The sequence below is a fragment of the Sus scrofa genome, chromosome 7, assembly GCF_000003025.6.
Source record: "Sus scrofa isolate TJ Tabasco breed Duroc chromosome 7, Sscrofa11.1, whole genome shotgun sequence".
NCBI classification, from domain to species: domain Eukaryota; kingdom Metazoa; phylum Chordata; class Mammalia; order Artiodactyla; family Suidae; genus Sus; species Sus scrofa.
Window position 1 is genome coordinate 69,781,675 of NC_010449.5, and position 23,533 is coordinate 69,805,207.

General features: G+C 35.2%; 1 protein-coding gene across 2 annotated transcripts in view; it reads left to right on the top strand.

The window, feature by feature from the left end:
• PRKD1 (protein kinase D1) overlaps window positions 1-23,533 on the top strand; it is a 344,632-nt gene that overhangs the window by 253,932 nt on the left and 67,167 nt on the right. The window contains exon 5 of one of the 2 annotated variants that reach the window (XM_021099185.1): window positions 9,119-9,142. The exons of the other annotated variant lie outside the window; for it this stretch is intronic. Coding sequence (XP_020954844.1) covers window positions 9,119-9,142 — 24 coding nt within the window. The remainder of the gene's footprint in view (window positions 1-9,118; window positions 9,143-23,533) is intronic. 2 annotated transcript variants of the gene reach the window in all.

Sequence of the window (23,533 nt, forward strand, 5' to 3'; positions counted from 1 at the left end):
CTCCATCTGCTAATGGATATAACAAAGTTCTTTACAATTTAATTACTTTAAAAAAAAGAGAGAAAAAATTAAAAATTATGAAACATTTAGGTCAAATAAATCCATGGAGAGAAGAAGGACAGTACATTTTAAAGACATCTCTAAAAAGTTGCATTAATTGCTTGTTTGGAAACTATTTCATTATGATCTTTATATTGTTTAAATTTTGTTACCACATAAACCATGCATAAAACTCAAATGAATGCTTATTTTAATAAACAGGAAAAATCCATACTCTATGTTTCTTTGACTTTCTTTTGGAAGTTTCTTGTGTTTCCATGAATAAACCTGTTAGGGGGAGGCATGCATTAACTCCCACCAATAACTAGAAGAATATATTATATTTTGATGACTATTCAAAATGCATTGTGTGATTATAAATCTATAAAGTTATATTAATTAGAATCAGTGACATTCTTCTTGAAAGGTGTTTAAATCAAAATCCATTTACTTTTTGAAATAACCCTCATATTACCTTCCCAACTCTGCAGTTTATGGATTTTGTTTGAATTTTTATAAGTAGTGATTATGGAAGTTACAGAAGTGACTCTTGTTTTTATATAGTCATCGAGAGTCATACTATTTACAGGATAGACAATGTAAAACAAGTTTAAGAAACAAAATTATAGGAGTTCCTGTTGTGGCTCAGTGGAAATGAATCTTACTAGCATCCATGAGGATGTAGGTTCAACCCCTGGCCTTGCTCAGTGGGTTAAGGATCCTGTGTTGCCATGAGCTGTGGTGTAGGTCTCAGACACAGCTTGAATCTGACATTGCTATGGCTCTGGTATAGGCTGGTGGCTACAGCTCTGATTCAACCCCTAGCCTGGGAACCTCCACGTGCTGCGGGTGTGGCCCTAAAAAAAGCCAAAAAAAAAAAAAAAAGAGAGAGAGAGAGAAAGAAACACAATTGTAAATTAATGTGTATTGTTGTAGTTTTATGAGGAAAAAAGTTTCAAAAATTAACATCTAATACGAAATCTAAAGTCCTAAAGTTATTCATCATTAGAAGAGTTTAGAATGTAGATATTTAATGCTAAAGATTCTTCTTTTGCAATTTCCCCTTGTGGCTCAGCAGTATCGAGCCTGACTAGTATCCATGAGGATGTGGGTTTGATCCCTGGCCTCTCTCAGTGGGTTAAGGATCCGGCGTTGCTGTGAGCTGTGGCGTAGGTTGGAGATGCAGCTCGGATCCCAAATTGCTGTGGCTATGGCGGAGGCCGGCAGCTACAGCTTTGATTCTACCCCTAGTTTAGGAATTTCCATATGCTGCATGCGTAGCCCTAAAAGGGAAAAAAAAAATTCTTGTCTTAAAATGATCAATTTTTTATAATACACACATATACACATGTATGTATACACACGTATATATATATATACTTCAAAACATCACATATATATCACTTACATTTCATAAGTATAATTAAATTATTATATACATGCATATTTGTATAGATGTAAGTATATAATTTATATATACATTTAATTTAGGTAACTAGTCTTTAATGCAGGTTTTTCTGTTTTTCAATCAAATTATTTAATTGCTTTATTTAATCAAATTACATAATTGTTTAATTATTCAAATTACTTGATTACAAGCTATATTGTACATCAGATGTTGTAATTCATTAGTGCTTTACTGCTGAATGGAATTTTTTGTAATAGAATACTTAAAAATATGATTAAATATATTTTAAAAATCAGATTTTAACTATATCTGTCAAGAATGTTTGTAGAAGTTTGATCAAATTAGATATTTATGAGGTGAGAAAATATTGGGACCACAAAATACTTTGCAAAATATTATTTTAAACTTTCATAATCTTGTATAAAATGCCCTGTGGGTAACCTTTTAATGAAAAATGGCTTTGGAAATAATGTTTGTGGCACACTGGCTCTCAAAATCATGTTTTACATTCATCCAAGCCCTTTGTGCCTCTGCGGGGTGCTTGGGTATCTCCCTTGGCATGCTTGGAGGGCAGCAGATATGTGTCTTTATCCCTGGACAAATGATAAAGGCCAGTAACTGTAGTTTAAAAGTTATAGTGGATGCTGGAGTTACCACTGTGGCACAGTGGGTTAAGAATCTGACTGCAGTGACTCAACTTTGATCCCCAGCCCAGTGCAATGGGTTAAAGGATCTGGCATTGCTTCTGCTGTGGTGTAGGTCACAGCTGTGGCTCACATTCAGTACCTGGCCCAGGAACTTCCATATACTGTGGGTGTGGCCATTTAAGAAAAAAAAAAAAAAGTTATAGTGAATGCATAATCAAGGGTAATCTTATAGTAATGATAGTATAATATTTTAGTCCCCTACAATAAAGAATGTTTTCCATTCCTGAAGAGAATGATGGCCCGGATAAAGATGGCTTGGCTAATTAATGCCACTAGACTACCCAATAGCAAGTTTGCCATAAATATAGATTTTCTCCCAAATGTAAGAAAACGATTTTTCTCTTCCATACCTGATCGCCTATTTTGACTATAAAATCACCATTTCACATTTAGATTAAAATATTGGTAATTCTATTAATTTAACCATTTCTGGAACATAACTTGAATCTTGGCTATCTATAATAATGCTAAGATAGGAGAAAATGTATAACAACATAGATCTTATGACAAGCTTTATCAACTTCAGCAGAAAACTGTATTATTATCCCTACTATGATGCAGTCCATTCTTAAGAAAATCCAGGAGTTTCCATTGTGGCTCAGCAGTATCAAACTCAAAGAGTATCCATTAGGATGCTGGTTCCATCCATGGCCCCACTCAGTGGGTTAAGAATCTGGCATTTCCCTGAGCTGTGGTGTAGGTTGCTGATGCAGCTTGGATCCCACATTGCTGTGGCGGTAGCATAGGCCAGCAGCTGCGGTTCCAATTTGACCCCTATCCTGGGAACTTTCATCTGCCACAGGTGCAGCCCTTAAAAAAAAAAAAAAAAAAGAAAAAGAAAAGAAAAGAGAAAAAGAAAATCCAAAATGTGGTAAGTGTGGTCGATTTATGGCATAACAGCTCTTCAAAAATGTATATCTTTTTGTACATCATCACTTGTATTAGAAGAATCAAGAAAAACTCAGTAGGTATTTAAGGAGGTTATGCAAATACTTTGTTCATTATATATACTTATTAAGATTATGTTAGTTTTATAAATTCATAAACAGTTGCAGAATATTAAATGATCCTGTAATTTCTCTATGACTCTCATCTTTTTAAAAAAATTGCAGATGTTCTTGTGATATCTGGGAAAAGTTAAAGCCATTTTAAACCACATTATGCAAGGCTTAGTCTTTGGCAAACATTTAATAATCTGTTCCAGAACTTCTCCTCCTATCTATGAAGAACTTGTATCAAATCATCTCTCCTACAAGGGACAGTTACAATAGCTGAATCAAATATAATAGAACAGAACAAAACAATATTTGAAGGTACCCAAGAGAAACCAAGGCAATCAGGATTTGAGGGACTGATGTCTTAGAAATAAGGAAATTCACAAAAAAGGTCATTGCACAGGACAGCCCCTGAACAAAGAAGTACCCAGCTTAGGAAGTTCCCATTGTGGTGCAGCAGAGACCAATCCGACTAGTATCCATAGGAATACTGTGTTGATCCCTGGCCTCAGTGGGTGGGATAAGGATCAGCATTGCCCTGAGCTGTGGTATGGGTCACAGATGCAGCTCAAATCTGATGTCGTTGTGGCTGTAGTGTAGGCTGGCAGGTGTAGCTCCGATTCGATGACCCCTAGCCTGGGAACTTCCATATGCTGTGAGTGCAGCCCTAAAAAGGAGAAAGAAGAAGAAAAAAAAAAAAAAAAAAAAAGCACAAACAAACAAACAAAAAAAACAAGTACCCAGCTTAAAATGTCAGTAGTGCTGAGTTTGAGAACTCCTGATGTAGAAAAAATTGAGAGAATTTCCAAACATATAAAGCCACAGTTAAGACAATGTGGTATTACACAGGAACTGAAAAACACACCAATGAAACTGAATAGAAAAGTCCAGACCAACTAATTTATGGCAAGGATACCACTGCTGTAAGAGGATAGATGTATTTAAATTTCCTCCATGTCTTTTCATGGCTTGACAGCTCATTTCTTTTTAGTGTGAAATAACATTCCATTGTCTAGATGTTCACACTTCATTTATCCATTCTCCTGACAAAGAACATCTTGGTTGCTTCCAAATTTGGGCAGTTATGAATAAGGCTACTATAAACATTCATGTACAGGATTTCGTATAGCCAAAAATTTTCAACTCTTTTGAGTAAGTATCAAGGAGTGTAATTTCTGGATCATATGGGAAGATTATGTTTTGTCAGAAGTCACCAAATTGTCTTCCAAAGTGATTGTACCATTTTGCTATTTCCCAAGAACAATCAATGAGAGTTCCTGTTGCTGCACATCCTTTTCTGTATTTGGTGGTGTCAGTGTTCAGGATTTTGGCCATTCTGATAGGTGTGTAATGGTTTCTTGTTGTTTTAGTTTGCATTTCCCTGATAGCAAATGATGTGGAACTTCTTTTGTATGCTTATTTTCCATCTGTATATCTTCCTTGTTCAGGTGTTTGTTAAGGTCTTTGGCCTGTTTTTAAATTGAGATTTGTGTGTGTGTGTGTGTGTGTGTGTGTGTGTGTGTGTGGTTTTAAGAGTTCTTTGTATATTTTGGATAAAAATCTTTATTTGATAGCTTTTTTGCAAATATTTTCCAAAAGTTTTCTCCCAGTCTATGGTTTGTCTTCTGATTCTCTTAACATTGCAGAGCAGTTTTTTAATTTTAATGAAGTCCAACATATCAGTTATTTTTTTCATGGATCATGCCTTTGGTTATGTATCTAAAAAGACATCACTATATCCAAGGTCACCAGTTTTTCTCCTACATTATCTCCTAGGATTTTTATAGTGTCGTGTTTTACATTTAGGTCTATGATTCATGCACAGTGAATTTTTTTAGGTGTGTAAGGTCTGTGTCTAGGTTCATTTGTTTATATATAGAGTCCAGTTGTTCCAGCACCATTTATTGAAGAGACCATCTTTGTTCCATTGTATTGCTCCTTTGTCAAAGTTGTGTTGACTATATGGGGACTTATTTTGGGATTCACTATTCTGATTCAGTGACCTATTTGTCATTCTTACACCACAAAGTTTTAATTTTTATAGCTTTGTAGTAAGTTTTGAAGTTGAATAGAATCAGTCCTCCAACTTCGTTCTTCAGTATTGTGTTGGCTATTCTCTGTCTTTTGCCTCTTTGTATAAACAGTAGAATCACTTTGTTGATATCCATAAAGTAATTTTCTGGGATTTTGATTGGGATTACATTGAATCTATATGTCAAGTTGGTAAAACTGACATCCTGACAATATTGAATCTTCCTATCCATGAACATGGGATATCATTATTTCATTCTTCTTTGATGTCACTCATCAGTTTTGTAGTTTTCCTAATATAGATCTTATATATATTTTGTTAGATTTATATCTAAGTATTTCATTTGGGGGGGCAGTTCCAATGTGAATAGTATTGTTACAAATATATTTTTCAACGTTTTTATTCATAGTATTTAAAAGTTAGAAATAGATAAATAGCAGCAGAGTTATAAAATAAAATAGTATACAGCAATACAGCAATATAATTGAGGAGCTGTTGATTCATTCAGCAACATAAATGAATCTCACAAAATAATACTTAGAGGAAAAAAAACAGACCCAAAAGAGTACTTATGAATCCAGTATGTGATGTTCTAGTCAAGAAAAACTAATTTGTGGTGAGAGACATCAGAAAATGTTTCCTTGCATTCAGGTGCCAACTTAGAGGGAGCAGGAGAGAGCCTTCCTCGATGCTGGAAATATTTTATATCTTCATCCAATAGAGGTCACATGCTTATGTAAAACTTAATCAATATGTACACCTCAAATTTTCTGCACTTAATTCCATGTAAGTTGTACCTCCGTTAAAATGTTTTAAAATGACAATGGCAAGTAGCTATCCAAATAGCAAGTTATAAAATCATTAGGTTTCTTCATCCCATATCATATGAGAAAATAATGAAATATTATATGAATAATTAGTAATTAAATTTAATCCTGAGATTCCCATCAGTCAATTTAAAGAAAATGGGTTTACAAAAAATTATATTTTCAGAAAGAGAAACATAAATTCTTTGAGTGCTAATGAAAAGTAATACATCACATCATCCTAATATATATTGTATTAATTTTAATTTCCATAATAAACTTTTTTTTTGTCTTTTTAGAGCCACACTTATGACATATGTAAGTTCCCAGGCTAGGTGTCAAATTGGAACTGTAGCTGCCAGCCTGTGCCACAGCCACAGCAACGTGGGATCCAAGCCGCATCTGCAACCTATACCACAGCTCACGGCAATGCCAGATCCTTAACCCACTGAGTGAGGCCAGGGATCAAACCCACATCCTCATGGATCCTAGTCGGGTTCATTACTGCTGAACCACGACAGGAACTACTAAACTTTTCTTTTAAGGGCAGCACCTGTGGCATATGAAAGTTTCCAGTTTAGGGGTGGAATCAAAGCTTCAGCTGTGGGCCTATGGCACAGCCACAGCAATGCCAGATCTGAGCCACATCTTCACCTACGCTGCAGCTTATGGCAACGCCAGATCGTTAATCTACTGAGCAAGGCCAGGGATTGAACCCACATCCTCATGGATCCTAGTCGGGTTCATTACTGCTGAACCACGACAGGAACTACTAAACTTTTCCTTTAAGGGCAGCACCTGTGGCATATGAAAGTTTCCAGTTTAGGGGTGGAATCAAAGCTTCAGCTGTGGGCCTATGGCACAGCCACAGCAATGCCAGATTTGAGCCACATCTTCACCTACGCTGCAGCTTATGGCAACGCCAGATTGTTAATCTACTGAGCAAGGCCAGGGATTGAACCCACATCCTCATGGATACTAGGCAGGTTCGTTACTGCTGAGCCACAACAGGAACTCCATTTTTTTTTTATAAGAAACATTTTCTACAGTGGTTTTCACCAAACACAAACTGTGATTCATATTATCTGTGACTTACGGACATTTCCGGTGATGCCACTTTGATAACAAGGGAAACATAGAGAGGTGTGTCCTTCCCCAAGTTTTTTCTTCAAAATAATGGTACTATAACTTACTGTATGAAAATATATTTTCCTAGTGAACTATGATTGGGAAATACTTCTTGGTCCATGAAAATATATTTTCCTAGTGAAATATGATTGGGAAATACTTCTTGGTCCATGTAGGTACTTGACATCATAATATTCATTAAGCGTAGTTAGGTTTCTCAGAAGTCTTTCAATAATGAAATCAGTGTTCTTAAACTGACTCAAATATGGAATCCCTTTTTTCTCACAAAACCTCAGAATATCTAATGGGAAAAAAACATATACTTTGTGAAATGGCAGCTTAAAGGAGTAAGTCAATTAATGCATGTTGCATAGGCTAAGTTGAATTCTGATAATAGCTGGGAAGCAAAGATATTCAGAGCTATAATCAGGAGGAAAATCTATCAGATATATTGAAGATAAGGATGATGTCTTATTTTGGAAATTGAGAAACTTGATTGATTTCCTCTCCCAAAGAGATGGCTTTGCCACCTTCATATGAAAATGTTCCATAAAAGGGAGTTCCCTACATGGTGCAGCAGAAACAAATCCGACTAGGAACCATGAGGTTGTGGGTTCGATCCCTAGCCTTGCTCAGTGGGTTAAGGATCTGGCATTGCCATGAGCTGTGGGGTAGGTTGCAGACACAGCTTGGATCCTGTGTTGCTGTGGCTGTGGCGTAGGCCAGCGGCTACAGCTCCAACTAGACCCCTAGCCTGGGAACCTCTATATGCCACAGGTGCAACCCTAAAAAGACAAAAGACAAAGAAAAAGAAAATGTTCCATAAAAGCACATCCCAACAAGATCACAACTTTTCCTCCAAAGTCAGGTTTGGATCTGGCCACATGAACCGTTGTTGCCCCTAAGTTCTGCACATGCTTCATGTTATTCCAGAAATCTAACAGGTGTTACTGAGTAATGGATAATCTTAACAGAACCTCATCATAAATGTACATCACTTCTCAAAGTCTCTGACAACATGGGTTAGCTATACATTGCAAATTAGAATACAGGGACTGAGACAACAGATGATAGGGTTTTTTTCAAAGTGCAGTGGAAATATCACTAATTTCCAAACACAGTCATGCATTTTTTTGTTAAGAAAAAGAGTCAGCCGTATTTTAGTTTTGAGATGTTCTCTAGTTATCAGATGAAGCTGCCCCCAAAAGCTTGAGGTAACAGAGATGAAAAAGAATATATTCATCATAAATTATCATATATGTGTTGTCTACCTAACCATGTATTTCTTACATTTTTCGTTGATATGCCTCCTCTTAAAAATTCATAATAACCTTTCTGCATTTGAAGTATATTTCAACTTTGAATGAAGTCAGACAGGAAGCAATGATATGCAGCAAAGACTCTGAAATGAGGAAAGAATACACTGTAGACATATTTCTCTCATTAAAACTAATCCACTGTTGGACTCTCCAGGTTTGTAAAGCACTGAGTGATACTGATTATTCATCAGCTTATTCTTGCCTGCAGCCAGATAACAACTATGTCACATTTGATTACTTTGATGACCTTTTTCTTTCTTTTCCCATTGAGAAGATGAATTATTGTGAAGAAAATCTAATCTTTCACTTAAAGGTCAAAATGCTTCATTCTGACTGTAATTTATTTTCAACAAGGTGAATGAACCATCTTTCATCACTGACATCGTGACAAATAGATGTATTTTCTACCTCCACCAGCTCAAAACTAAAACTGTGTTTTTTCTGTCCTAATTTAGTGTCTGTAGTTCCATTTAAGTGTAAAAAAGGTAGTTTCCAACCAAGATGTTTCTGTGCCACAAAGACTGATTAATATCACATTTTGCTTGTCTTTAAAAAAATATTATTTGCTAATAATATTATTGAGTAACATGCATTGCTTCTCTCCAGTAACCCTGTTCTCTTATTTTTCCCTCCCTTTACTCTGCAACTTTGCCTGCTTTTTGCTTTTACAACTTCATGTTTCAGTCTCCTGTGAGTCCTGGCTTTGAGGTAGGTACTAACCCCAACTCTGAATGTGTTTCACTATCTTTACAAACCAATATTATAATATTAAATTAACATCAGACAGTTACCTGTATTGACTCTTTGAGAATAATCAGGTCAGCATTTAGCTCTGAATCCAACCTATTGAACTGCAGAAAGCCCACAGGTTTTTGTTGTTGTTGTCTTTTCCTGTTATTATTGTTTAAGTTTTCACAGTCCTCAAATAAGACAAAGGTCAGTGCAGGCGTTAGACTAAAAGATGGTTGATGTGATGAAATGCATCCCCAGACTGCTTGATTCCACAGTGGTGTCTTTTCTATGAAACTGAGCAAACCAGTTGAGAATAGATCAGTGTACAGTCGGCACTTGCTCTACCTGGTAGCACATTAAATGAAATGCATGCATATTGAAACTTGTCCTGGTGCCAGGTACCCAGAACCATGGCAAGTGAGGTCACCATCCCAATATCCACTGGTTTTGTTGGCACATTAAGGCACGAAACAAGGACTACCTAAAGATGAACATAGCTTTTCAAGAAAGGAGCTTTGAAACGTTAATGTATTATCACAGTCTGTATAATTATTTTTAGAAAGGATGGTATGCAAGTGTATATATTAAGATCTCAATCCAAGAAGAAATTGTGTTCAGAAAAGACACACAGTTTCTGCAAAAACACTTTAATTAAGACCCCCTTCAAAATTGGCCTTTTATCTATCTTAAACAATAAATAACCTAAACATAGAGAAGTCAACTGTTAAAGCAGAATTTACAACAGTGCCCTTCTTGTGATAACTTGTTTTGACCAGTTGACTTGTTAATACTTAGTTTTCCTTATTTCTATATCTCTGATGAATTGAGAGTTGACATACTGTCATTTTCCTTCATGAGACTATAAAATTCAAAAACCATTGTTAGTGTCCATTCTAAGATGGTCTTGTTAAGGTAACTCTAAGGAAGCTGATGAAAACACAATCAGAGCATGTTCTGGGTTAAATAAAATTAACAAGTCAAGATATCATGATTTATAAGATGTAAAATGAAAAGCTCTGCTTCAGTAATAGTGAATTCCCATGTTTGGAAAATCATCCAAGTTCAAAATGTGCCCTACTTAGAAAAGTCCAGGGTGAATGCTAGGTCAGTGTAATTTTTGATACTCTCGTAAATTTAAATTTTGTAATTTACAATGCCTTCCAGACATAATTTGAAATGTGCACTAGAATCTTTCCTTTCGAACTATCCTTTGGGCATAAAGCCAGGCAAGGATGGAAAGCATTTTACTCTTTCCTCCCCTACACTGAAATCAGAATAGATTGTGTAAAGTAGGACTAAAGAGTAGTTTGCTATTCTGTGGAAGTTGTACAGCTTAAAGGCAGCCAAGCCTTCTCAGAATAGGTCCTGAGGGAAACAAGATGCATTTTTTCTTCTGCATAAATTGTTGTTCTTAAAGTTGTTTATATCTAGTTTGTGGAAAAGGTAACAAACATTTCTCTGTTTTTTATATAAAAGTCTTGGAAGAAAATGATTCATAAAATTTGGCTTATATTTCAGAGAAATATTTTAGTGACAGTTTGTTAAGTGCAAAATTGTTCAAGCAACCTGGTCATGGTCCCATGTTTAGCATGTCCTAGTCACTTTATACTTTCAGGTTTATTACTCAAGGATGTAAAAGTATCCAAATGGAGATGAATTCTCTGCCCTCGTGGACTTGCAGGAATGGCAATATGCAAAAAAAATTAATATGTTTTTGTAAAAGCTTCCTTGTATTACATTGCAGTGATATATATTAATTTACTTAGTCTTGCCTACTGATTAGATCAGTTCCTTCTTTTAAAAGCAATGCTGAAATAGGCACCCTTGCCTGTATTTTTTGCACATTTGTTAAAGTATTGATTTCTCAATAAGTTTGAGTGAATCCAGTAGGTTATATCCTTAGAAACAAAGTAGACTAAAGAATGTACATATATATATATTTTTGCCAAATAATTCTTCCAAAGGTTTTAAAGATTCTCTGACTTCAGTATATGAGAGTTTCCATTTCTTTATATTCTTCCCAACAGTCAATTTTATCAATATTTTAAAAGGTTATTTTTACAATTTTATAGGTAAAATAATTTCTTTTTCAAAATGTTATTTCTTTATTGGAAAAGAAAGCTTTACATGTATTTGTCAATTTGTATTTCACCTATGGTGAATTGCCTGTCTCTTTCTCCATTGAATTGCTTATTGCTTGCTTAGAATATATATTATGACATTAGTCCTCTGTCTCTTAATCTATGATGAAAGTATCTTTTCAGTTTTACCTGTGTTTGTTTTGTGGTTTTTTTGTTTTGTTTTGTTTTGTTTTTGTCTTTTTGCTATTTCTTGGGCCGCTCCTGCGGCATGTGGCGATTCCCAGGTTAGGGGTCCAGTCGGAGCTGTAGCCACTGGCCTACACCAGAGCCACAGCAACGCGGGATCTGAGCCACGTCTGCAACCTACACCACAGCTCACGGCAACGCCAGATCCTTAAACCACTGAGCAAGGTCAGGGACCGAACCCGCAACCTCATGGTTCCTAGTCGGATTCGTTAACCACTGCGCCACGACGGGAACTCCTACCTGTGTTTTTGATGTCTTTTTCCCACCCATATTTTAACACAGAGAATACGTGTTTTCACTCATTATCTTACTGTACATGGAATACTATTGAAAATAAACCAATGTAGGCAGATTAAACATAATATTCTTTTCAAATGATTCAGGAGAATAGGCTTTTCTTGATGTAAATGAGCTAAAGTCAAGTTGGAAAATGAAGCATTTAAGACATTGGTGTCCTTTGTGATGACAGGTTGCAATTGATGACACTTTTTTAAAAAACTTTATTAGAGTATAGTTGACTTATAATATTGAGTTAGTTTCAGGTGTACAGCACAGTGAATCAGTTATACATATACATATATTCATTCTTTTTCAGATTATTTTCCCATATAGGTTATTATATTTTTTTAATTGGGTAGGCCTCATGGAATTTGTGGTTTTTTAAATTTAAGAACTTCACTGAAAATATTTTAAATCTTTTTAAACGTCTATAAGGAAGCATTTACTATTAATAGCTTTTAAGTTAGGAGGCTCTGGAGAGATTTGGGGTACTTTTGGTGAGATTAAATGCTTCTAGCCTAGTCTTTTTGGTAATTCTTAACATTCAGACTGCCTTACAGAAATTACTAGAAAATAAATTGTTCATTCCAAAAACTTTCCCTGTTTTTGACAGTTTTATATCCTTACTCTTCACATCCTTTAGTTTTTATAAAATTTGTACAATATTCAGTTTAACTTTTTAATACTACAGTGCATATTTTCTAAATAATAATTTGCCATAAACTGCTATTATTTTCATAAAGTTTACTGATTCACATTTAATTTAGACAAACATTGTACTAAAAGGAACTCTTGGCTGCGTATTTTCCTAGAAAATGTCCCCCCAAAATGATTCGTTCAGTTACTGTTTCTGTTCATTAAATAAATAAAGGCAGGAGAATACCTGAATTGTATTGTCTATCCGTAATTGGATATAATCCTGATACATCTTATAACAGTCAAGGTATATTCTTTTCAAATGAGCAGATAAGGTTGGGGGGGTTATTTCTAATTCTGAATGAAACTATGATGAAATTTCTGGCCAAATGAATATTTTCCAGGATATTTTCCAAAGTAATAGAAGTAGAGATTACAGTTGTTACACTTGTGTTCTGGAGTTCCAGGAATCTTGGTGATTCATCTGAGTTAAGAAGTCATTTTTCCATTTAAATACACACCATGACATCCTTGTAACACATTTGCTAGATATTGTGAGATTTCTTTTGAAGATTATATAAACTAGTTCTCCAAATTCAAATTGGGCAGTGTACACTTTCAAAGAGGAAAATGCATCCAAGAATTCTTTAACCAACACTTCTCTGTCTCCTGAGAGTCAGAAGTGTATGGAATGTGCAGTGTGTGAATTTGCTGAGCCCATGGGTAAATTTAAGTGTATAAGGCCTCCTTTGATGTGCTGCTAATCAGTGTTGCCTGATTACATTGAATGTGTCTGACTTATCACTTATACATTATTATTTCATACTCTGGACATAGACTTCCAGATGCACAATTTTAAATATGAACACAGCTGCAGATTTCTTGAACTCCACCTGCAGAGGGGGCATAGTATATCACTTGTCCACATTTACAAACATACAGGACTTTGGAACAATGTATCTTTAGTGAAGGCTCTGAAGGGCCTTCACTCACATTGGAAAGGTACCTTGGCCTCCATAATACTCCTCTTAAGACACAAGGCATTGCTCTCTGTTTTAGGACCCAAAACAAGCCCCGACCCACCCACCTTGTTACCAATAACAAGCATTTGTTTAGTGGCTGTCTGTGTCCATCCAACATCATGTTGGGCCTTCCAATGAAATATAAGTCCTTTCTCCTATATTCCTCACCAATTGTGATGACTAAGCTCCTAGCTGAGAGCTGTGAAAAAAAAGGTTACTCATTTTAACTCAGAGAGCTTGTGTATCCTCATGAATGTTCTGACCTCCCCCCCAAAAAAAGAAATATAGATTTGTGTAGAAGAAATAATAATGAAAAGGAGTGAGGAGAGTGAAAGATTGGAGTTTGTAGTATAAATTAAACTTCCAGAAAATTTAGAAATAATTCAGCTTCTAAAATGTTTATCTGTGTGTTCAGAAATATTTAGATACATTATTTTACTTGATCCCTTAAACCTGATGTTTATTTTTGTTGTTGTTATTTGGTTCCATCTGGTCAGATGAATTCCCGCCTCCCTTCTCAAGAATACTTAAAGTGTTGTAATTTTGATAGTAAATATAGTGAGCTGCAAGATAAAACACATCCAGAAGTTATGAACAAATATGGTTTCTTCCAAACATCTCAGTTTTTGAAAGTATCTCTCTGTAGCTGTGCACTAAAAATATCACTGAGTGATACAGTTTCATTGAGTTAGTGCTTCCCTTAAAGCTTTTTTTAAAGTAGGTAAAGAAAAAAGTCTCATCCTTTTCTTTTTTAACTAAGCTGCATTAAAATCTAGTCTTTGTTTCTACCATATTGTTTCAGAAGCACATGTGCACATATTCATATATGCTACATGTTCAGCATTGACTGTTGTAGGCTAAGATTCTATAAAATATTATCAAGTTATCCTTATGGACTATTTATGAAGGGAAAGGCTCTAACCTTTGTAGTCTTGAGCTGTGTTTTTGGCATGCTTTTCTGGCTTTTCCTTGGTATTTCCAAGGCAGTAATCAAAAGGAAAACTTATTTCTAGATTATTTCGTTCAGCTTTCGAGTGAGCTCATAAACTCAGGGAAAACCCCTATTCAGTCAGGGTCAAATACTGTAACAATGTGTGTCCCTAAAATCACTATTCTTGAATTTTCCACATAATCTGTTTACCTTCCAATTCACTTTCTGTATGTAGATCGAATCAGACACTCAGAGCACCAAAGCAGAAGTTGTTGACATGTTGAATTATTTTCTTCCTCTGTGGAAATGCTCCTTCTTTTATTTTGTAACTTTATGCTGTGTGGCATTAAGGTTGCATTGCCTTCAGGTGAAAAGAGTGGTAATCTTACTTGCATTGTGTCTCCCCTTTCCTCTAGGAACCCACAGATTTGAAGGATATTGGTAACTGACATTTTGAAAGAGCAGTACATGTAATTTGTAACAATTCTCCAAGGGATCTAGTGCTTTCTCTGCATATAGGGTGGATTGCTTAAGAAATTATTAAGGTTCTTTTAGGTTCCTGGAGGAGAGGGGAAATACAAGTAAGGTTGCTTCATTTCTGTTTACTTAAAAAGAGTGAGAGAATATAAAAGTTAATGCAACTTCTGAGACTTCTTTAGCACTCAGCACATCCAGATCACCTTGTATTTTTAATAAGAAGTTATACACCTTATTACTGTGCAAGCTTTTATAAATTGCTGCAAACATTAAGAAATGGATTCTTTGCTCTAAAATAGCATCCGTCACCACTAAGCAGGGGGTGTACATTTTTTTTTCTGCCCTGTAGCAGCCCTTTTCACTATTATGAAAAGGTGTTGATTAGATTTTATATGCTATATATTTAGGGTATCCAACTGAGGAGCCAAACTCAGTTTATCTGGCACACTTGGCAGGTAATTCAAAGCATGTAGAATCGGAATTATAACACAATAGCACTGAACAGTTTAAAACTCTCCAAACAACCTACCCTTTACTCAGTGAATTTCAGGGCATGGAAACATGGGCGTTCCTATGTGAACTCCATTTCCCGAGAGTCTTCAGACTTGTCTGTTGCCCACAGACTGCTCTCTGCTGGAAAATTCCAGACTCCTCATGTGAAAGGTGAGATCTTCATTGAAGTGTTGTTGAAAGAAGTCAGTTTCTTTTTGTTTCATAACATAGTTCACCTCAGACTAAGCATTCACAGCATGTTTTACTAGCAGTGACTATGGGTGGGGTTAGATAATCATTTCCAAGTGGGATAAACAGGTTTCAGAGTATATGAAAGAAACCTAGGCAGTTCAGAGGTTAGGATGACCGAGTTGTCCTAAACGGAATTTTAACTGGTAATAATGATCAACACAGTCACTGCATGGAAGGACTCACTTCAGGATCCACACCAAATGCCTCTCCTTCAGAAAACCCTTTTCTAAATGAACTCTTACTCTCCACCATGGAAGTGATTTATCTTTTCTTCAAACCTTCACACATATGGGGACTTATTCTGTGTGAGACAGTATTCTAGAAGTTGGTGATGCCATGATGAACAAAATTTTCCAGGTCCCCTTCTCTGGAAACGTATATTAAACTGAAGGGAGACAGTAAAAAACAAATAAGAAAATAAGCAAATAAGACAGTTGCGGACTGCCGTAATGGCTCTAGAAGGTACAGATGATGCGCCAGAAAGTAACAGTGTGGAGGGGAGGTGGGCAAGAAATTAGGAGGCCTGGAGGTCTGTTGGAGAAGGTGACATGTGACTTGAAATCTGAAGAATAAGACAGAACCATCTATGCCTAAAGAAGGGAAGAGCACGTAATGTTACTATTGATAGTAACGGTTATGTTGTGTCTAGAAATTTATTGGATAGTAAATTCATTGGGCATAGAAACTGTTGTTTATTACCCTTTATATGTTCTGGCTACGGGCCTTTAGGTAGGATTTGGTAGGAAAACTGGCAGCACTTGTTAATTTTATTTTATTTTATTTTTTTTGGTCTTTTGTCTTTTAGGGCCGCACCCGCGTGGCATATGTAGGTTCCCAGGCTAGGGGTCCAGTTGGAACTGTAGCCACTGGTCTACACCTACGCTACAGCAACGTGGGATCTGAGCCGCATCTGCGACCTACACCACAGTTCATGGCAACGCCAGATCCTTAACCCACTGAGGGAGGCCAGGGATCGAACCTGCCACCTCATGGTTCCTAGTTGGATTCGTTAACCACTGAACCAGGATGGGAACTCCGCACTTGTTAAATTATAAATTAAATAGATCCACCTTTTAAAATTGAAGTATAATTTCTTTACAGTGTTACATAAGTTGCAAGTAAGTATATAGTGATTCACAATTTAATGGTAATATTCTGTTTGTAGTTATTGTAAAATATTGGCTGTAGTCCCAGTGTTGTACAGTATATCCTTTTAGCTTATTTTGTACCTTTTACTCCTCTACCTCTATATTTCTCCCCCCACCTTCTCTCCTCCCACCTCTAGTTTGTTATCTGTATCTCTGAGTCTGCTTCTTTTTTGTTTTATTCATTGGTTTGTTGTATTTTTTTAGATTCCACATATAACTGATATCATACAGTGTTTGTAGTTCTCTGACCTGTTGCACTTAGCATAATGCCATCAAGGTCCATCCATGTTTCTGCAAATGACAAAATTTCATTCTTTTTTATGGCCAAGTAGTATTCTACTGTGTATCACACATATGTGTATATATACACACACATATATGTATACATATACATACATATATGTATATATATGCTACACTTCTTTATCCATTCATCTGTTGATGTCATTTAGATTACTTTTATATCTCAGCATCTCAGCAGTTATAAATAATACTATCTTGATGGCTGTAGAAGAGAACTGTCCTGTTATAAGGTGTTATTCTATGCGGTTATTTGAATAGTAATCAAAAATGCTAAATCTTGGGAATTCTTGTTGTGACTGAGTAGGGTAAAAAACCCGACTAGTGACCAGGAGGATGCAGATTCCATCCCTGGCTTTGCTCAGTGGGTTAAGGATACAGTGTTGCTGTGAACTGTGGTGTAGGTTACAGATGTGGGTCAAATCCCACTTTGCCATGGCTGTAGCATAGGCCGGCAGCTGCAGCTTTGATTCAGCCCCTAGCATGGGAACTTCCATATGCCACAGGTATGGCTCTAAAAAGCCAAAAAAAAAAAAACTACTAAAACTTAAAACTTCTGGGACAAACAATTAATGTTTGATTGACTCTGTTTTCACACTGTTGTTCTGACATCTTTAAAGCATAACAACATGTGAATAAGAAAGTAGGCAGGCAGCTGAGTGATACTTACACAATAGAAGCTGTGTATTCTGCTAGTCATTATGTTCTAGAAAAACATGCATGATTCAGATTTTATCTTCTGAGCACAGACAAGCTGCTTGGAAGTCTCTTCTGTAGGTCAAGGTTATGAGTTCACAATATTTTCACATTATGTTTTGGCATGTTGCAAAATGTTGATTTTTTTCTCATGGTTTCTTATGAATTCTTCCTTCATGACTTAATTGAAGGGAAGAAAATGCTTTTTGTTTTTATATTAGCATAGTCAGGGAATGTGAGAGCTGTTAGGGAACAAAAAGAGGGGAATCATTATTATCATCTGGAACAAGGCTACCTTGCTCTGTTCATAGTTCTGCTACTTGCAGGCTTTGTGATCTTGGGCAAATGACTTAATCTCTGTGTTTCAGTTTCCTTGTCTTCAAAAATCTGGTGGTCATGAGGTTTAAATGAGTTAGTGCATGTAAAGTGCTATGAAGAGAATTTGACACATGTAAAGATTATAGAAAGTGTTCTATGTCATAATTTAGTTAAAAGAGCTTTGACTCCCCACGACCAGATTTATTCCCCAAATCAGTTGACTAGTGTAGTATTTCAAAATTTTTTCAATCACCAAAGTTTAGAAATAGAATTACTTTGTAAAGCAACTAGAGTTTCCACTTCTTTTGTGAAACTAAGAGGTCTGGAAACAAGGGTTTCATACTCACATTGCAACCATTAGCAGTGTTTGAGCCACCCCAGTCTCCTTTAAAGTGAGCCCATCCTCTCCAATTTACTGTAATCTCCACTATTCTCTATTGCATCCCTGACAGCCATTCATATTAACAGCCTATAGATGTGTTTTTGAGCTTGCCACCAGTCCTCCTTCCAGAGCAGATTTTGTATGCACATTGGATATGCCAAGTAGGGATGAGGAACAGACAGACAAGTACAGAGAAGGGTTCCAGTGAAAAATTCCTAAGCCAACTGTACTCCAAAATTGAAATCCTACAGTGCAAGTGTGTCAAAGTTACAATACATATTATACTAAATTTTTTATAAGTGTATAAGTAACAGTCTGTATGTTGAACATCTCTATTGAAATATCTTGTCCATTATTTGCATGTATTTATTTCTTGAAAACATTCATTTTTATTCAGTTCAAGCAATGTTTATTATTTATCATATACTAGGTACTTCTTTCCATTAACAGGACAAATGTGATTAAGACACCATCCTTATCTTCTTAGGAGCTTATCATATAGTGGTTAAAACCAAAGAGTCCAAAACATGATGAGTCTGAAAAGAGAAGCCAACATGTATGTTAACGTGTCCATTACTTTTCTCTTTCTCTTTAACTTGAGGAAAGTTTATGTCACCCCAAATCCAGTCCTCATTATGGGTCTATGAAATGGATTTTAGTTAATAAACATAAATATTATAATCCTGGAGGAGTTTTCATTTAAATCTTGTTTTTTGTAAAGTGACTTTCTCTCTCAGGAAATCTTAGGTTTGATTTTTATATAAATGACAACAAGAAACCACAGGTAAAGATGGTTCCCCCCCCCCTTGTTTCCTAGCTCTACTAATAAACAGAACTCATTTTGAACTGCAGAATGGAGTATACCTTGTTGGGAAATTGTTTCAGTGTCCTGTTGAATGTTAAAGATGTGCTGGCAGTTGGAGTTTCCATAATGTAATCTAAGCAGTCATTTCCTGGTCTGGTTCCAAACTTGCTGAGTCATCAATTTAATATACCAGGTTTAAAAACAAATTGAGCCTCTAGAAAAGCAAGATGCATTGTCTCTGCAACTTAGTGTTCAGTGCATATAGCCTTAACTTTCAAATGAAACACTGTTACCATACTGATATTGCAGACACTTTGCAAAGCCCCAGACTTAAAAAAATTTAATTTATATGATCTTAATTCTATTTAATGTCTAATCCTCTCTTTAAAATTCAGCTTTCATTTTTCTATTCTCCTATTTTCTCCCATCCATGATGTGATACCTCTTACAATGAGAACAAAAAGGAGACCTTTATACTCTCCATCATCTATAATTTGCCAAATCAGATCGTTTGTATCAATCCATCCCAGTGCCATACCTTACAGTGATGTCAGTTCTCACGTAAGTTCCACACTTGTAATTTGATCCAAACGTCTTCATTTAGGAAAAGAACAATTCCTAGGCCCAATGGCTAATGTAGAAATAGTTTGTTTGGTTTTTTTTAGTGCCGCCCCCATGGCATGTGGAGGCTTGAGGTCGAATCCAGCTATAGTTGCCAGCCTACACCACAGCCACAGCAACTCAGGATCTGAGCCTCATCTGTGACCTACACCATAGCTCATCGCAACACTGGATCCTTAACCCACTGAGCAAGGCCAGGGATCAAACCCGCAACCTCATGGTTACTAGTCAGATTCGTTTCTGCTGTGCCACAACAGGAACTCCAAAGTAAAATTTTTAGAAGCACACCCTCCTGCACATGCTTACCATAATTATAGAGAAGGGAATTTTATATCTGTTCTGTGAGTTTTGAGCCAGTTTTTGCTCTGAACATAATAATGAAGCAGGATGAAACAAAATGTGGTTGTTCCCTTTCCAAAACATTTCGCATTTCCTTTCTATTCCCATTTAGAAAACAAAGCAAAAAAAAAAAAAAAAAAACCAAAAAAACACTTATCTTCGGATTGCCAAGGTTCACCAAATACACAGTGCCAGTCTAGCACAACTAGTTACAGTGGAAGTTAATTTAAACACCAGTTAATTAACTCTTAAACCTAGTGAAACTTTTACTAGCATTGGATGGGTAAGGTCAAATTTTTCTTTACCAAAATTAAAGAAATATCTTGTTTAAAACTGTGAAATACTGTACACATTATAATTACATATACAAATAAGTAGAAAGAAAATAAGATGAAATAAGTTAATGAATAAATACAATGAAACAGTATCTCTTTACTTTGTATAATAATGCATAACAGCCATAAAACCCCTTGATATAAGTCAACATTACCCTTTGAATTGCTAAGTCTAGTTTCATATTTAACTTACCTTCAAGTCCAAGCTAGTTAGATTTAGATTAATGAGATTTTTTAAATGATCTCCTATTTCCTTTAAAATTACACATTTCTAATTTTTTCTTACTCTGTAACTTGATAGATCCAACAAAATATACTATAATTATGGTTTTCTGGTATATATACTGTCAAAGCTTCACATAAAAAATGAAATTACAACTTTTCCTTTCTCAAAATAGTAACTGAATATGAGTTATTAATGAAAAATGTATCACTAATTCTAAAAGTCCTTAGAAACATTTGGTTTCCTTTCACATTTGAAAAAGATTTTTAAAGGGATGACTGGCAGGATTAAGAAGCAATGGTTCTTAAAGATTTATGTAAACAATGATATATAGGTAGATATTATAAATATAAATTTATGTTGCAGGCCAGTGACCTTACTTCACAGGATCTTAACTTTCTGTTTTATGTTTTAAATATATATGTATTAATACATAAAATATTAAATATATATATATTTAAAAGCTTTGTTTCACACTTTCTTTCTCCATTGAAGAATGGAGAAATATCTCAAGTATTTATAGAATCATCAGAAAGTGACCCAGTCTTCTGTTTTCATCTTAACTCCTAGATTTGCTTCATGACAGGGAAAAGCATGTGCAAATGTGTATATGTAAACTCCTAGAAACATAGACTACAGTTCTGCAGACAAAACTTCAGAAGGCTGCTGCACTCTCCCTTTCCCAAAGTGTGTGTCATCTGGTAAAATTAAACAACTCAGTCTCCTTTCAGCAATAAATCAATTCCTGCATGCATGCATCCTCTCTCGAGGTTTGAAAGCTTTACTTCTTCATCTTGAAATATAGGCCACGTTGAAAATGATTGATTATATTTGGAGCTGGAAGAAAAGGCAATGATAAGTATTTCTGATTGTGTTGCTAGTTGATTTTAACTTTAAAATGTCATAAATGGCTAGAGGGCTCTCTTTATTAATGCTATTAAAATCTTAAATTGCTATTATATCTTAAATGCTATTAGTCTTAATTCTTGGCACTATAAATTATGCAGTTGGTGAGTTGTTATTCTGTGCCAAGAACACATGTGGCTGTGTGAATCTCATCATTGCCTCAGTATGTGTGTAGTGCAGATGCTGAGCCACAAGGTAACAACCAATTGCTTTTCTTTAAACTCATGTGATATTTTAAAATTCCTTATGTTATCCTGCCTTGAAGATAATAACTGAAAAGACTTATCAAGAATAATTCTGGTTCCTGTAGTTTGCGGGAGGGTTTATGCGAGTGTTACCATGTTGGATGAAAAGAAAACATTCAGTTTTATCAGACTGTCTTTTGCTCCTCTAAGTGAATACACCCCATCCTGAATAGTCCTACATCAAACTGCCTAACACCACAGAAGATTAGGTCTCATACATTAAGGAAAATAACTGAAAGGTGATTTTCCAAATCTGGGAACATTTTAAATCTGCTAAGAAAGTGTGACATCAGGTCAGTTTTTATTCTGAATGTTGAAACTTTCCAGCTATCAAAAAATATCCCTTTTCATTTTAGTGTATGCTTAAAACTGGCCTATTGGGTATAGTTAAAACAGGGACTTAACCCGATGGATTTAATTATTTTTCAATTCCATTGAAGATATTTATTCAATATATTTATGATTCTGGTTTGGCAAACCTCCGACCTATCTTTAAAAGCTCCCTAGATGTCTCTACCAGACTTGAGTCCTTTGGGAGTAATTATACTTTATAGTTTTATTTTATGGAATTGAAAATATAACCATAGACATAATATCCCTAAGTACAACCTCACCTCAAATTTCTTTTTCTCGCAGTGAGTAAACCTACAAATCAAAATTTTCCCGTTTGGCAATAAATGATATTACCTTTTGGTGTAAACAGGTATCAAAGGGATGGAAATTGTATGTAAATATAATTTGTTTCTCATCCTATCAGTAATTATTCTAAATTAGATATTAACTGAGTAGGTGATAATTAAAGGGCTCTGAAAGCAGGCAAATGTAGGTTCATGTTTTGGCTCCTCTGTGTATTTAGCATTTGACCTAAAAAAATATATTTAAACTTAGGAGCTTGGTTGCCTAAACTATAGATAACAAGGCCTATCTTGTAAGGCATCTAACACAAAAATTACTGAGAATTGGAGCATAATAAGAGATATATAAATATAATAACTATTAAAAAGTAATTCATATTTTATTCTAATTATTTTTTCTGATGATTCCCAAGTACATTTCCACGATATCAGGAGATACCATAAAATTGTTCAAAACATTGAAAACACAGTTAATTTTAATTCATTTATTTTTTTTAAATCTATGTACTGAGCTGATTAAATAATTACAAAATGAGAGACAAGAGTGCAGAGATATAATTATAACCAGAATATTAATATTTGTGTGTCTCATACAAGTCGCTGTTTTTCAAATATATAAATGACAGTGTAGTTATAACCCTTTATTTTGATATGGTTAAAGAATAATTTTAGATTTTTTTTTTTTCTTTGAGGAAATCCATGGAAACTGTAGGCCCTTTTCAGATGAAGTACTATATTGTGGAGACTGGGGAAATTTACTTTTCATTTTTTATTTTCCTAAACTCCTTGTATATTCTACATGTAAAACTTTAAAAAATGTCAGTGACATAAATAGTGAGATTAAGCACCATTTTTTGGTTTGCTTTCAACTTTATATTTCTATATTAAAGCTAATGAAATTTTAAAGCTGAAAATTATTTGAAAGTCCTAGGAATCAGGTTCAAATATTCTAATCTCCAATTTTCTTCTATTCAGACTATAAAACCAAAGTAACTCAA